Raw genomic sequence first — 16,410 nt, 5'->3', positions numbered from 1 at the left:
TACCCCCAAGCAGTTCTCTAGTGTGCAGACAGCAAGGAGTGTGTGCACTAAAGTGAACTGAGAACATGGGCTGGTTTCATGCCTTTGGGGTAATAAACTAGATGGGAAAAGTCCAAGTGGCTAGTAGTTAAGAACTTGGGGTAGACAGTTGGGGAGACGCGGTGTGCAGGAGGGGGCTCAGGGCAGTGGTGCCTGGAGGGGTGTGGAGTGCAGGAGGGGGCGGCTCAGGGCAGGGGGGTCGGGGTGCAGGAGATGTGTGGCAGGGAGTTGGGATGTGGTGCAGAAGGGGTGTGGGCTCCGGCCCGGTGTCACTTACCTGGAGCGGCTCCGGGGTGGCAGCAGCACGCACCTGGGCCAGGACAGGCTTCCTACGTGCCTGCCCTGTCCCTGTGCTGCTCCAAGAAATGGCCAGCACCACACCCCTGCAGCCTCAGGGGGAGGGGGGACAGGCAGAGGGCTCCATGCACTGCTCTTGCCTGTGGGTACCTTCCCCGAAGGTCCCATTGGCTGGGAACAGGGAATTGTGGCCAATGGGAGCTTTGGGGGAGGTACCCACAGGCAAGAGCAGCATACAGAGCCCTCTGCCTCCCCCCTCCCCCCAGGGGCCGCAAGGACATGGTGCTGGCTGCTTCCCTGAGCAGGGCCCGCAGCACCATGGGGGTGGCAATCCTGTGGGCTGGATCCAAAGCCCTGAGTGTCCGGATCTAGCCTGCGGGCTATAGTTTGCCCACCCGTTTTAGACTATCCAAGGAGCAATGCTGCTTTTCACCAAATATATATACGTCTAAATAAGCCAAAGAACATCTACCTTTTCTTTAATATGCCATTTTAAAGAGGGCAATACCAAAAGGAGTACTGTAGTTTATCATAAAGAAGAAACACACAGCACACTGTTTATACTTACTAAATCTGTTTATTGAGCATTAGCCAAGTAATGCATTTAAATATTTAGCTATTGGTTGCTTGCCTGAAGTTGTCTTCAAACTGCTGAAAGGAAGGCGGGGGGGGGGGAACCCCACACCCCACAGTATAGAGATTAAAGACTATATGCAAGTTTCTTGTGCCCATATGTCCAGTGTTAGTGGAAGTGAAATCACATCTTACTAGTATGCGGAAGAGCTTTACACACTCAACGCTACTGTGCCCTTCAAGCCGATCAACATCCATAAGGTTTTACACACGATGGATTAGTTTTGAAAGCGTTCAAAGTTCAGCTCCAAGGTTTGGCATTTATTATGTTCTAGGACAGTGGTTCTCAAACAAGGGCCACCACTTGTTCAGGGAAAGCCCCTGGCAGGTTGGGCCGGTTTTCTTACCTGCTGTGTCCACAGGTTTGGCCAGTCGTGGCTCCCACTGGCCGCAGTTTGCTGCTCCAGGTCAATGGGAGCTGCGAGAAGCGGCACGGGCCGATGGATGTGCTGACCGCCCTTCCTGCAGCCCCCATTGGCCTGGAGCAGCGAACCGCAGCCAGTGGGAGCCGCGATCGGCCAACGCAGCAGGTAAACAAACCGGCCCAGCCCACCAGGGGCTTTCCCTGAACAAACGGCAGCCCTAGTTTGAGAACCACTGTTCTAGGAGACCGGACAGCCATAAGAGTGTGACATTACAACAAAGTGTTTTAAGAATTCCCCAGCAATATTACAAGATCCCAGATGATGTATTGAAATATCACCTCCAGGTTAGTTTTTAGAAGTCTGCAAGGAAAGGGATCCCAAGTTACCATTTTAACAGGCAGTCTTTTCAGAGCAGACATGTCTTACTCAAAAGATTACACAGTATTCTACACAAAAATTGTTTCCTTGGAATAAAAAATTGATACTTCAACGTTCATCAAAATATTTATGGCTGGTCTGTATATTAATGGGCACTTGGCCACTGACTTGAGAAAGTTCTGAGATGATCTGGAACGTTACCACCATTTGTTTGGGTTTCATGTGCCCAAAACACTTTCAAACTTCAAAAATCAAGTTGCCTCACCTGTTCAGAAGTGTGTCTCAGAAAAAACCAGCAACCGCTTCCAGCTGTCTGCTCTCAAGGTTGTCAATTATTTGATATATTTTGAGTGTTTCATAGAAAACTAAAACCCATCTCCTATAAGATGTTTTCATCCCATCTTTCCACTTCTCTACGGCACTTTAAAACACACAGATTAGTAACTATACTTAGCTACTTGGCTCAAGCCCTAAGGCACCAGGCAACATTCCAGGCTGCTGTGCCTAGGACAATGCAGAACTACCCGAAAAGCTGGTTACTGCACTTACACTTGCAAGGACAGCAGATTATATTAAATGCAAAGCAGAGGCCACATTGCAGCTCAACTAAAAGGTTTCACAGTTGCTCCTGCTGTATGAAAGCCTTTCCATACTTCTGACCGTTTGGTTATTAGAACATTCTTTTAGAGATTATATGCTGCGTCAGCTACAGCATGGGTTTGCCAACACATTCTTGAACACAAATTATACTTTGTGTTACAGCAAAAGTCAATCAGGCTTAGAGGAATCAAATCAGTATTGCTAAAGCTTTACAGTCTTTATAATTTTATCTAATGGATCAAAATCCTAGTATTACATCTAAATCTTATATTGTTACAAAATATCAGTCTTGAATTACTTTTACTATTATAGGAGAAGTTACAAAAAGGCACAGAGCAGAGGTAGGACAGACTTTTAAACAAAATTAATTCTGAAAGGAGAACGAGCATCTACTCATTAAGTGCAAATAAGACTAAACTCCCTTCCCTCCCTCAGAATAATTAAAAAAAACCCTTACAAAAGTTGAAAGAATTGCTGAGTAACACACACAGAACTGCATAGGCACTTCAAGTGACAGTTAAGGCCTTGATGATCTAAGAAGTCTTCTTTTATTCATCTACCGATACTCTGAATTGCTGCTATACCTTATGTAGGACCAAACTAGCCCCCACCCCCACCCCAGTCCTGCCCTGCCCTCAGATTTAAAGCTTTATTTGGTGAATAAAGAAGTAGTAGGGCAGAAGGGCAAGACTGGTTCAATAAGCTGTTCTTTGAAACCATTGTATTACAAAGCGTCTGGCAAGTCAGACAACAGAAATAGCAAAGACTTAAAATCGACTCCCAGACAATGCTGCACAGTCTGTTGAGCTATGTTAGAATGTCTTGAGGTAAAGTCAGGTTCTTTCTGGTTCAGTCTCGCTGCTTGTAACAGCTCATTGGGATTACAGTAGGCTCTGTCCCAAATTAGCACAAAGCTTTCTACTGAAGCTCATGACAATCTTTTTGGCAATTTAAGGCTGTTGCAGCATCTCATTAATTTGATTTTTTTGGTGTTTGGAATGCAAAGTCTCTAAGCCTATACTGTAAAGCTCCAGTCGGCAAAGGTAGAGGAGCTTTGGTGTTGCGTGGTACTTCTAGGGAGACCAGTTAGTTGTTTTCAAATTTGGCATAAGGGTTCTCTTCCTTAAACAAGCCTGAAAAGAAAAAAGCTCCAGTCAGACTAATACATTTCAGGATTGAAAGGGAGGTGGGGGTGGGAGAAGAAGAATAGACAAGTTGAGTGCACTCTGATCGTAGAAATAAATCAAACATTTCTTCACTCAGTACCAAGTCTGCATAAGTGACCGAAAGCAAGTGTTATGACACAGTACACCGTTTTCCTCCCATCTTTAAAGACTTGGAGCAGAGGTGGGCAAACTATGGGGGGGCACAGCTGGCCCTCGAGCTCCCGCTGGGGAGCAGGATCCAGGACTTGCCCCGCTCTGGCGCTCCAGCTGGGGAGCGGGGTCAGGGGCTTACCCCACTCCACACGGCTCCCGGAAGCAGCAGCAAGTCCCCCCTCTGGCTCCTACACATAGGGGCAGCCAGGGGGAACCATAGCCAATGGGAGCTGCAAGGGCGGTGCTTGCGCACAGGGCAGTGCGCAGAGCTGCCTGGCCATGTCTCCACATAGGAGCCGGAGGGGGGACATGCCGCTGCTTCTGGAGCTACTTGAGGTAAGCACTGCCTAGAGCCTGTGCCTTTGACCCCCTCTGGCACCCAAGCTCCCTGCCCCAGCCCTGCTCCCCCTCCCATCCTCCACACCCCTCAGTCCCAGCCCAGAGCACCCTCCTGCTCCCTCATCCCCAGCCCCACCCCAGAGCCCGCACCTCCAGCTGGAGCCCTCATCCCCTCCCTCCCCCGCATCCCAACCCCCTACCTCAGTCCAGAGCCCCCTCCCACACCCTGAACTCCTCATTCTGGCTACACTCCAGAGCCTGCACCCCAAGCCCCAATTTTGTGAGCATTCATGGCCCGCCATAAAATTTCCATACCCAGATGTGGCCCTCGGGCCAAAAACTTTGCCCACTCCTGGCTTAGAGCCTCAAAGGTATTTAGAAGCCTAACGCACACGGATTTCAATGAAAATTGGGTGTGTAGATACCTCAGGCTATTAGCATAACTGTACAGGCTTGACTCAATTATTTAACTAACTGATAGCATTTGCAGTATATACAATTGTGCTCACAAATCAGGTAAACATTGAAATGGTAGCACTTACACCCAAAACAATGGACGCTGCATTTAAGTATTTCTGCCCTGCAAGTCTAACAAAACCAAATTCCACACTAAGATGTTTGTGTAAAGTAGTGGCAAGTTTCTCCTTAAACAAAATAAAAAAAAAAAAGAGAAAGGTCAGTAGTGTATAGGCTCTTTCCTCTTTGAAGGATGTTTAAGAAAACAACTGGAAGTCCAAGCATAGGGCTGATCAAAGTGTTTTTTGGTAAAGGTTGGACTTTAAGAAAGAAGTGTGTTCCGAATGAGGGGTCTGGCTAAATGAAAGCTGCAGTAATTCCCCTCATCCCACTTTCCTGAAAGATGTAAAAGAAAAAAAAGTTTCCTTCCAGCTGTCTATGAAAGGTAGTCACCAGCTCTACCACAGCCCCTTCCCAAAGGTTGAGGTCAGGCTGCTGTGCCCCACGGCTCCTTTCTCCAAAGCAGCCAGCACCAGCTCTCCCACCATCCCTACTCGTAGAAAGATGGAGCACACGGACCACTGAGTGAAACAGGAGAGAGCTTCTCACACTCTGGAAGCTGTGCAGTAGGGCTTTGGACCAGGCCAGAGCATTAAGACAACACAGACTTCCTATGGCAATAGCTACTGGCTAAGCAGAGCCTTCTGGTTCCTCTCCTTCCCCAAAGGCACCAGGCCCAGCAGCCTCATCTACTCTTCCCCCATTCCACAAGAGGAATGGGGACAGCAGGCAAGAGGACTTTGTAGGAGACAGTTTAAGTCCTCAGATCCACAGAGTTCATCCTCTACAGCAGCCAACATCAGCTACAAGTAAGGGCAAGTCAAGGCCCTCCAGCCTTCTCTCTGTGGCTGCACTAAGAGGGACCCACCCAGGGCCCAGTGGCTTTCCCTGCCCATCCCACCCCAGTAGGGCAGCAGCTTCAACATCAGGCTGTGAAGGCAACTCTGAAACCTGGACTCAAGGTAAGAACAAAAGAATGGCCATACTGGGTCAGACCAAAGGTCCATCCAGCTCAGTATCCTGTCTTCTGACAGTGGCCAATGCCAGGTGCCCCAGAGGGAGTGAACCTAACAGGTAATGATCTAGTGATCTCTCTCCTGCCGTCCATCTCCACCCTCTGACAAACAGAGGCTAGGGACACCATTCCTTACCCATCCTGGCTAATACCCATTAATGGACTTAACCTCCATGAATTTATCTAGTTTTCTTTTAAACCCTATTATAGGCTTAGCCATCACAACCTCCTCAGGCAAGGAGTTCCACAGGTTGACTGTGCACTGTGTGAAAAAGAACCTCCTTATTTGTTTTGAACCTGCTGCCCATTAGTTTCATTTGGTGGCCCCTAGTTCTTATAGGAACAAGTAAATAACTTTTCCTCATTCACTTTCTCCACACCACTCATGATTTTATATACCTCTATCATATTCCCCCTTAGTCTCCTCTTTTCCAAGCAGAAAAGTCCTAGCCTCTAATCTCTCCTCATATGGGACCTGTTCCAAACCCCTAATCATTTTAGTTGCCCTTCTCTGAACCTTTTCTAACACCAGTATATCTTTTTTGTGATGAGGAGATCACGTCTGTACGCAGTATTCAAGATGTGGGTGTACCATGGATTTATACGGGCAATAAGATATTCTCAGTCTTATTCTCTATCCTTTAATGATTCCTAACATCCTGTTCACTTTTTTAACTGCCGCTGCACACTGCGTGGACATCTTCAGAACTATCCACGATGACTCCAAGATCTCTTTCCTGATTAGCTGTAGCTAAATTAGTCCCCCATCATATTGTATATATAGTTGAGGTTATTTTTTCCAATGTGCATTACTTTACATTTATCCACATTAAATTTCATTTGCCATTTTGTTGCCTAATCACTTAGTTTTGTGAGATCTTTTTGAAGTTCTTCACAGTCGGCTTTGGTCTTAACTATCTTGAGAAGTTTAGTATCATCTGCAAACTTTGCCACCTCACTGTTTACCCCTTTCTCCAGATCACTTATGCCTAGGACTGACCCTTGGGGACCACCACTAGTTACCCCTCTCCATTCTGAAAATTTACCATTTTTTCCTACCCTTTGTTCCTGTCTTTTAACCAGTTCTCAATCCATGAAAGGATCTTCCCCCTTATCCCATGACAACTTAATTTACTTAAGAGCCTTTGGTGAGGAACCTTGTCAAAGGCTTTCTGGAAATCTAAGTACACTATGTCCACTGGATTCCCCTTGTCCACACAGAATCATAGAATATAAGGGTGGAAGGGACCTTAAGAGGTCATCTAGTCCAACCCACTGCAACATGTTAGTTGACCCCTTCAAAGAACTCTAATAGATTAGTAAAACATGATTTCCCTTTACAGAAACCATGTTGACTTTTGCCCAACAATTTATGTTCTTCTAGGTGTCTGACAATTTTATTCTTTACTATTGTTTCAACTAATTTGCCCGGTACTGATATTAGACTTACCAGTCTGTAATTGCCAGGATCACCTCTAGAGCCCTTTTTAAATATTGGGGTTACATTAACTATCTTCCAGTCATTGGGTACAGAAGCTGATCTAAAGGACAGGTTACAAATCATAGTTAATAGTTCCGCAATTTCATATTTGAGTTCTTTCAGAACTCTTGGGTGAATGCCATCTGGTCCCGGTGACTTGTTACTGCTAAGTTTCTCAATTAATTCCAAAACCTCCTCTAATGACACTTCAATCTGTGACAATTCCTCAGATTTGTCACCTACAAAGGACAGCTCAGGTTTGGAAATCTCCCTAACATCCGCAGTCGTGAAGACTGAAGCAAAGAATTCATTTAGTTTCTCTGCAATGACTTTGTCGTCTTTAAATGCTCTTTTTGTATCTCGATCGTCCAGGGGCCCCACTGGTTGTTTAGCAGGCTTCCTGCTTCTGATGCACTTAATAAAAATGCTTTTTCATCTTTTGAGTTTTTGGCTAGCTGTTTTTCAAACTCCTTTTTGGCTTTTCTTATTACATTTTTACACTTCATTTGGCAGTGTTTATGCTCCTTTCTATTTATGTCACTGGGATTTGACTTCCACTTTTTAAAAGATGCCTTTTTATCTCTCACTGCTTCTATTTGTTTACTCTGCTGCCACTGGCTGTTGCTCCCTCAAGTGCCTCACTCTCCTCTCACCTCCTTTCACCCACTCCAGGACCTCTTCCCTCACTTCAGTCCCAAGGAGCCCCTCCGAAGAAGGAATAAGGGTTTACAGACGCTGCACAAGAGGATGAAAGGGATGAGAGCCTGATGTCACCTGCTCCCTTTGGGCCAGGCTGCGAGCCATGTACTCTCACTGGTGAACCATTACTCACATGAGCATTCCGCCTGGAGTCAATCAGCTGCAATCTCCAGTCTCTGCTAAAGCCACTGCACACCTCACAGTGGCCAGAGATGACCACTGAAAAACTTCCTCCACATGCAGCCAGTTCCCTGACAGCCCCCAACCTCATTGCACCTGAGGTGAAGAATCTGATCCTACAGGATTATTGTAGAGTAAGGTGCCACTTCTTGAGTATCTGGCCCATTGGCTGGACAGGTTGTATCCTTTGGCTTTTGTTATTTTTAATCACTTGAGGGGAAAAAATCTCATTGCCTCCTACCCGGAATCTCAGAGCTTCCTCCTCACCTTTGTTTTGGCAGATTTCAATTAAACCCCAGGAAAGCAGGAAAAGCAACATATAGAACAAGCTGACCAGCATTCCCATCTGGCGCTGTGGAAGGGCTGTCTCTGAATGTTCACTGTAACTGCATTGTTTTCAGTGTCTATTTGTGGCTTTCTTCTGCCTTTATTAAGTTTAACTGTAATCTCATGAAAAAAAAACTTTTGGTTTAATGTAATGAACTATTAAGCTGCATGACTTATTATGCAGTTTCTGCCCCGCTCCTACTCACTCCTAGATCACTCAAACAGGTGGTACTGGGTGTCAGACCAAATACAAACAGACAATAGCAATTCTTGTATTCCTCCCCGAAGTGCAACTGATCATTTGGTGATGCATGCAGTCAATGTTTTGTTTATAGCAAGGTATCAAATACTTTAGTGCAATATATGGATTTGAAGAATCACTTGAAAAAGAAAGTCACTTGTGAACTTATGAATTTTACCATATTTTTTCCGGATTTCATCATGTCGAGATTTCATCTCAGCTCTCCTGCAAAAACAAATTAGAGACTTTTAAAAAAGTATAAGCTAATGAAGTTATCTGTCTCTTCCTATACTTTTTCCTCCAAAGTACCAGTTTCTGGAGCCAATATACATAGGGTTAGACAGTTACCAGTCTGCATACAGATTGTGTTTCCCTGCCCCCAAAAGGCCTTCATGAGGAGAAAAAAAAAAAAAAAGCATTAAACAACCCGGGACTCAAGAGGAAACCCATCAGAAATAGTTACAGTACAAACAGATTATAAAAAAAACTGTTAAAAGAACTAAGTGTGCAGTGTTGTTGCAGCCATTGGTCCCAGAATGTCGTAGCAGTTGGTCCCAGGAATTAGAAAGACAAGGTGGGTGAGGTAGTATCTTTTACTGGACCAACTTTTGTTGGTGAGAAAGATAAGCTTTTGAGCTTACACAGATCTGTGTAAGCTCAAAAGCTTATCTTTCTCACCAACAAAAGTTGGTCCAGTGTAAGCTCAAAAGCTTATCTTTCTCACCAACAAAAGTTGGTCCAATAAAAGATAGTTCCTTTTAGAGAGACAAGGTAGGTGAGGTGTTAACAGTTTCACATTCTAATGAGTTAGTATGTCAAGTCAAGGTTTTCAAATCTCCTCAAGTTTATGTATCTTGACAACATTCTTTTAATTTAACAAGTTCAACCAGTCACCTATGGAAACAGTCTCCAGAGATGCTTGATAATATTACATTAAGATTAAGCATTAGCCAAAAGAACAGGGCCTCACTAATGAAATTTACACAAATACATAGACATTTTTTAATCCAGTTGCACAGATTGCTGGTTGGAGGTAAAGTCATATGTCCCTTTGAGATCTGGCACTGGGAAGCAATTTTAGGTTCTCCAATGGCTAAGTACTTCCACTGCTGTCACCAAAGGAGCCCCTCATCTTGGGCCATGGGGGTGTTGAGATTGAGTCTGGATGCAGATACCTAGGACTGTGTACTTGATGGTACATTTAAATTACCAACTACCTCATGTTATTAGGAGACCGGTAAATATACAGATGATTAATATTTTACAATTTGAGCAAGACTGAACATATATAGCATTCCATTTCTCCAATATCAAGACAGGTGTGTTGATCTGTTTACAGAAAGTTATTTTAAGCAGAAGATGATCCATTTCTGCCTTGCCCATCCCATTACCTCACACTGGGTACTCACCTCTCTTCTTGCCGTACTCTCCTCTGTTCCCTTTCTCTGGCAGCTTTTTCATCGTCTTTGTCTGGCCTGACAGGAATAATAGAGATTGTCATAAACAACCATCAACTGGCTGTGTTTGGCATTCACCAGGGTTTGGGCATCTAGTTAAGTTTTGTAACTTTCTAAAAGTGCTGTAAAGTAGGAATTAGATTTTCAGATACTTGCTTTTTGCTCTTCTTTTTCCTGCAACAGCAGAAGCAGCAGATGCAGAGAGCAACAAGGATCACTCCTCCTACCACAGACATTGCGATGATCAAGGCTTCAAAGTTCACTGAAAGAGTCAAAACATTTATAAGTATAAAAGCGTATGAAGATGTTAAGAAAGTGAGAATTACAACCTTGAGGCCTTTGCGTTATGACACAGAAGCCATTGTTTTCTGGAAGCTTAGTTGCATTTAAAAGTCAGAAATATTAGCTTGACTCATTTGTTTCAAATTTTTTTGTTCTTTTCTCCTATAGAAAGCAGTACAGGTATTACAGTCAACTACAATCATCCCAAGCAGGAAGGCTACCACAGTACAGGGGTGTTATACAACTAACTGATGCATAACTTAGGGTTGCCAATCCTCCAGGATTGTCCTGGCATCTCCAGGAATTAAAAGATTAAATCTTTAAGATTAAATCATCCAACGAAACCTCCAGGAATACGGCCAACCAAAACTGGCAACCCTAGCATAACTGTACACTTTAGTTACTGGCTATTACTGCACCTATCAAGAACTTGCAAGGACACCAATGTGTTCTGAGATGTCAGACAATGGTTCCTGTGGAAATAATTACCAGCTAGTTGGTATGCTTGCAGGGTGAGGAAATTTGAATATAACTTGATATCAAAGTCATTGATGTTGCTATAACCTACTTGAAAAATTGCAATAGCACAAATTTGAAAGTTACAATTTATAGCTAAATTATAAAAGCAGTTTTAAGCAGTCTTATTTCAGTCATACTACTGGTAGGAGATCTTAAGAAATTCTGTACGCAGACAAAACATCAACATTGAAACTGTTTTATTCATACCCTCTTACAAATCCAAAATGGCCTGATAACTCACTATAGACCATTACCACTTCAGTGAGAATATGACTAGAAATGGAAGAACCTTGACTCGCAGATCAGTTACTGCAGGTAGAAACCTGCTTGCAGAATAACTTCCTGGACTAATTCAAGAGCAAGTGTTGATTCCTCTGTTGGTGCAAACCACCACCCTGTGTGTCTGGTACCGTTACCATCTCTTGAGCGGAGATAGACAGAAACCCCCCACTTACAGATTTAATTTCTCAGAACTACAATTAATATGGCCACTCTCCTTTTTCCTGAAGGCAATCATCGCTATATAGATTCCTATTCTTGGAGAGGCAAGGAGGAAGGGAGAGGGGACAGTTAAAAAGAAAAGAAAAGCACAGATTTCAAGTTTTGCCCACCAATCGCCACCACCTAACAGGGCTGGAAATCACAGGAATTTAACCAACCCCTTCAAAAACCAAGGAAGTCATTTTGTCCTGCTCCCAATTTGGATTTCTCATCTCCTCTGTACCCCTATTTCTGCCATCCTTCCCCCCCCCCCCGCCCCGTCTAGTCTCTGCCCATATTTTTTTTTTTTTTGACAAGGGCCTCTAATCCCTCATTTTCTCACCCTTTTCCTACTACAGTCATCACATAGTAGCATACTGGCTGTGGAAGACTCCTCTCCTTTGTCAGTCAATGTTAATCCTGCAGTTGGCCAGGAAACGGGAAGACCCTCCTCACTTCCACATGGAGCATTTATCGATTCACATCGGCTACCTTCCAGGCTAAATGAACTGTCATAGCAACAAACTTTCCAGTTTCCAAACTTTCTAGCAGCAAAGCAAGATTTTTTTCCCCCCCTTCCAGTCTTGATTTGCATGGCACTCCTTTAGTCAGCCTACAGAGTCCTTTTGAGATAGTTGCTAGTCAGATCTGCTTGAACATTTGCATTTGGGCAGAGGGGTCTTCCACAAATGGAAGAGGCAGGTCTCGAGGAATTCCCTAGTTCTGGTTGCAAGAAAGATTTTCTAGATCTCTATTATCCTGTCAGCTGCTCAAGGCAAATATACCTAGTTGGAAAGCTCAGACCAATTGTTCAGACAGTTTTCAGAAACTGGAATTTCATCAGCAGACTAAATCATTTAATGCAGGGGTTCTCAACCTTTTTCTTTCTGAGGTTCCCCAAACATGCTAAAAAACCTCCATGGCCCACCTGTGCCACAACTGGTTTTCTGCTTATAAAAGCCAGGGCTGGCATTAAGGGCAAGCAGCGCAATTGCCACAGGGCCCCCCCACAAAGCTAAGTTGCTCAGATTTTGGCTTCAGCCCCGGTGGTGGGGCTCAGGGCCCTGGGCTTCAGCTTCATGCAGCAGGGCTTCAGCTTTCTGCCCTGGGGCCCAGTGAGTCTAACACTGGCCCTGCTTGGTGGACTGCCTGAAACCTGTTCGAGGCCCCCCCCCCCCAGGGGTCCCCAGACCCCTGGTTGATTTAATGTGTTTCAACTAAATATCCCTCAAGATTAACTGAGCAGAAATACCCTTCTTATTTTTTCTTCAGGCTAATTTCTTACTGATAGTCTTCCCAAGCACTGTGGACAATGCCATTTCAGAGGTGGGCCAAGGAGACAGCGTACCACAAGATGGCACTGAGCTTCAACATGCAAGCCCAGATTGGAGGTCCACTCTCTCACCTTTAAGTGTATTACCTAAAACAGGAGTAGACTTCAGTGGCAGAGCTTTTGGACCTAGCTGAAACACACACCTGCATGAAATGCATCCCTGCTCAGAACTCATCAAAAGTTAGTATCAGTCACTGTTTACCAGGCTCTGCCCTCATTGCCTTTTATTATACCTTCAAAGGCTGCAACTGCATGCCCCATGGGGATAGCAAAGTCTGTACGCCAGTGCTCGAGATATTATGGTTGTGATTCCATATCTGTATCAGGCAGGAAAGGAGTCAATTTGCCTTCGTTTTTCCACTCTATGCCGTGAGGTTTTACTGTTTAACTATCCCCATCCATCAGGAGCAAATGGAATTGGATGTACCACACCTACTACTAAACTGCCGAAGATCAGCTGTACAAAGACTCAGGAAGGAACACAACGTTTTGTCCCCTAATGCAAGTAATTAGAAGGTCGGGAACAGTCCTTGAAGAACACCCGTTAGAATTTAGGAATATTGAGCGTAAATATTTTTTATTAGGATTGCCCGTATGCTTAGCATTTTAGTCATGGCCAAGACAGACCCCTCCCATGAGGCAGGTGACAACAGAAACCATTACACAACAAATGAGCACTATGTTCTAAAGGAGCAAAAAACGTCTAACAAGGCACTACAGTTCTTTCAAGGAAATGCAATGTAACAGCGAATAGCTCTTTACGTAACCACTACTAAAACATTAAACAAAGGATTATAAGACAAGAGACTCAGAGAGCAAACCTAGATCAGCCATGTTTGGGTTCACTGGGCAATGCAGAGGCAACGCATCTTTGTCTTTCTCCTCAAGACTGCTGCATGTGTGTAACTTCACTTATAGACTCAAGGCCAGAAAGGACTATTATGATCATCTAGTCTGCCCAGCATAGCACAGGCCAGAGAATTTCACCCCATAATTTCTCCATCTAACTCAATCGATAGTTGAACTAGAGCATCTTTTAGACAGCTATCCAGGCTCATTTTAAAGAATGAATTCTGCTATGACCTTTAATGAAGAAATCCCTACCATATACAATGACACAAAAGGGAGGAAAAGCCATTCTTAAAGCGTGAACAGCTCCAAATGCCTGCAGGTGTACCACATCATTTCCTTGGTTAAACAGGGCAGCCCAGTGCATAAAGGGCAGGAAGAGGGGCCCATTCCTGTGGATGCAGGAGGCTGAAATACTGTGGATCCCATATCAGACATGTATACTGGTTCAGGTAATATCTTTTATTGGATCAACTTCTGTTGGTTAAAGAGAACTTGTTCTAGAATATGGTCTTGTTTGGCCACAAGTTACTGGGCTAAATGGGCAATCACAAAGTGAAGTTCTATGACTAGTACTATACAGGAGGTCAAACCAGATACTAGTAAAGGGTTTTTTTTTGGTAAAGGCCAGAAAAGTAAGTATAGATGGTATGTCAACATTCATCTTGCTATATTAGCTGGACATAACTCTTCTGCTTTTCACCATGCAAGAGGACAATGTGGCCCCTAGTTCCCAGATTCTAGCCTGTGTACCATCAGTAGTATATCAAGCATTTGCCAATGTTCTAATCTACAGAGACCTGGTGGCTCTTATTTCCGGCCCCTAAACCACATGAAGAAGCTACTATCACATTAAATACTTTCCAAATACTATTTTTCTATGTAGGTAGGTAGTTATAGGAGTTATTCTATTGCCAGCAGAAAAGGAGGCGGTCCAGAAGACACTGCATTAAGATGTGGTCTTTGAGAACTCTTGATATAGCTAGGATCTCTGATAAAACATAGTGGCATCACATTAGAGAAACCTGGGGAAAAGTTTCTTCTCTTGCTTGTTACACTGGATGTAACAAAGGCTGTAGAATTGATAAGGTGCCACCAATTTTTAATTACTGTACATTTTCCACAAAATCACTGACATAAAATCCACTTACCCCAGCAGACTCCCCAGCGTGCAGAACTCAACTCACAGAGAGAGTGAGGAGGGAGAAGGTTTTTAACAGGATAATCCATGCATTTCTTGTTGCTGCTGCACCACAGACACTGAAAGAGAAGCAAAGCGAGATGCAAGTGCAAGATTGTGAGAGTGCAATGATACTACTAGGTAACAAAGGCTATTCAAGCTAAGAGCATTGTAACGAGCCAGACAAGTTTACAAACTACAATGTATGACATGACTTACTATATTCCAATATTCAAGGGCACAGGGCTGATGAGAGTAATCTGTATTTGACTACAGATAGTTAAGGCGATTGCTGAGAACTGCTATGGTTAAGTGTTAGGTTATGTGGTGCTGTGGATATATAGAACAGCAGATTCCTGAGGCATGATGAAAGCTCAGTATCTGCACTTTTGAAAAAAGTTTGCAAGTCATGAATGTCATGCTTTGCTGCTGATGTTTGTTGGTATGAAAGTGTGCCTCAACTAAGGCTGTCCGGAAACAAGCTTTGTAAATAGCTATGGGTTTATAATAGTTACAGTACATTTTTGTAAAATAAAAAGGCTCAAATATGCTTCCTATATGAAGGTTGTTGAATAAATAAGGGAGGAAACTTTCTAAACAAATGGAAATGTCACTCTAAGTCAGGACTTAGACTTAGTTTGGCAAGTCAACTTTTAATATGTAACATTTGTACTTTTCACCCCAAAGCAAATACAAGTGAAAAAGAGCCACTGATTTTCATATCAAACATAAGGGTGTTACAAAGAATTTTCCCTGGAGCCTAGGGAGAATGTTATCATTAGAGCCCTTAAAATGCAAATAATCACAGTCAACAGTAGACAGGTAATGCAAAGGCTTTCTGGACTACAAGACTTTAAATAGTTGCATGAGCAAAGCATTCAATAACTGTTACAGAACCAGGGAAATGTGAAAGGTTAGTATCCACCCTAGCTAATTTTTCTTTGACCTGATTCACTGTCTTCACATACAGCACTCCCCCCCAACTATCACAGGAGTAGGGGGACACAGTTTTTGAAGTTTCCCTGCAGGTCCTGGCACAGCTCTTTGAAGCAGAAGTTTATGGGAGTTTCTGTTGGAGATGCTGGAGCAAAGTGGAAGATTTACAAGTTGTTTTTTTAAAAGGACAAAAAGGAGGCCTCAGGGTTGCTCACACTATCTCATAAAATGGGATTACAGCAGCCGCAGTAGCTCCAGACAAGAAGGAATCAGGACTACAGGACAGAGCAATCATGGTATAGCAAACAGAAAGAGCACGCAGCAATGCATTCAGAAACCTGTAGATTAAGTAATGGGCTGTAATTTGTTGGGTTTAGTATGTGGGTGCTGGTGGTTTGTGCTATACATGAGGTCAGACTAAATGATCTGATGGTCCTTTCTGGCCTTAAACTCAATGACTAAGTGCTCCTTATCTATCTACAGCTTTGGGGGATTCTGTTAAGTAAGATGTGCACACACCTAGAGTAACTCTGATCTTAGTATAACATACATCCTCCCTTCCCCTGCATCCTTTACCCACCACTGTTGCATCTTGTCTTTTTGTTTGTTGACGTGAAGACCTAAGTGTGCTGGGTTCTTAACATTTATAGTGCAGGACAGACCAAATGAGCCAATGCAGCTGTGCCACCTATGCTTCTGGCCTATGGTAGCACTAGTATACCAGCAAAAACAACTATAGGACTTTGTCTGAGCTCATGTGGTTATGCTGGTAGTTTGAACTCTTGTGAAACAGGAAGCATGTGAGTGGACAGTGTTTGACAGGTGCTTTGGGGAGGGAAGGGAATGTATGACTGTCCTCTTTTCCCCTGGCCCCAATGGGAAGCACTGCTCTGAAGAGTGACTAGAAGTGGCATGGAGTTCCATGTTTTCTGCAGTGTAGACAAGG

General features: G+C 43.9%; 1 protein-coding gene across 1 annotated transcript in view; it reads right to left on the bottom strand.

Moving 5' to 3' along the window:
* Window positions 1–893: 893 nt before the first annotated feature.
* PTTG1IP (PTTG1 interacting protein) overlaps window positions 894–16,410 on the bottom strand; it is a 29,504-nt gene continuing 13,987 nt past the window's right edge. Inside the window, exons 3-7 of the mRNA XM_084638205.1 lie at window positions 14,500–14,608; window positions 10,042–10,147; window positions 9,838–9,903; window positions 8,607–8,653; window positions 894–3,445 (exon numbers count right to left, since the gene is read on the bottom strand). Coding sequence (XP_084494331.1) covers window positions 3,399–3,445; window positions 8,607–8,653; window positions 9,838–9,903; window positions 10,042–10,147; window positions 14,500–14,608 — 375 coding nt within the window. The 3' untranslated portion in view covers window positions 894–3,398. The remainder of the gene's footprint in view (window positions 3,446–8,606; window positions 8,654–9,837; window positions 9,904–10,041; window positions 10,148–14,499; window positions 14,609–16,410) is intronic.

This window comes from Lepidochelys olivacea (assembly GCF_965140295.1).
Source record: "Lepidochelys olivacea isolate rLepOli2 genome assembly, chromosome: 9".
Taxonomy (NCBI): Eukaryota; Metazoa; Chordata; order Testudines; family Cheloniidae; genus Lepidochelys; species Lepidochelys olivacea.
The sequence above is the reverse complement of the archived record's forward strand: the minus strand, read 5'-3'. Positions and strand labels throughout refer to the sequence as shown.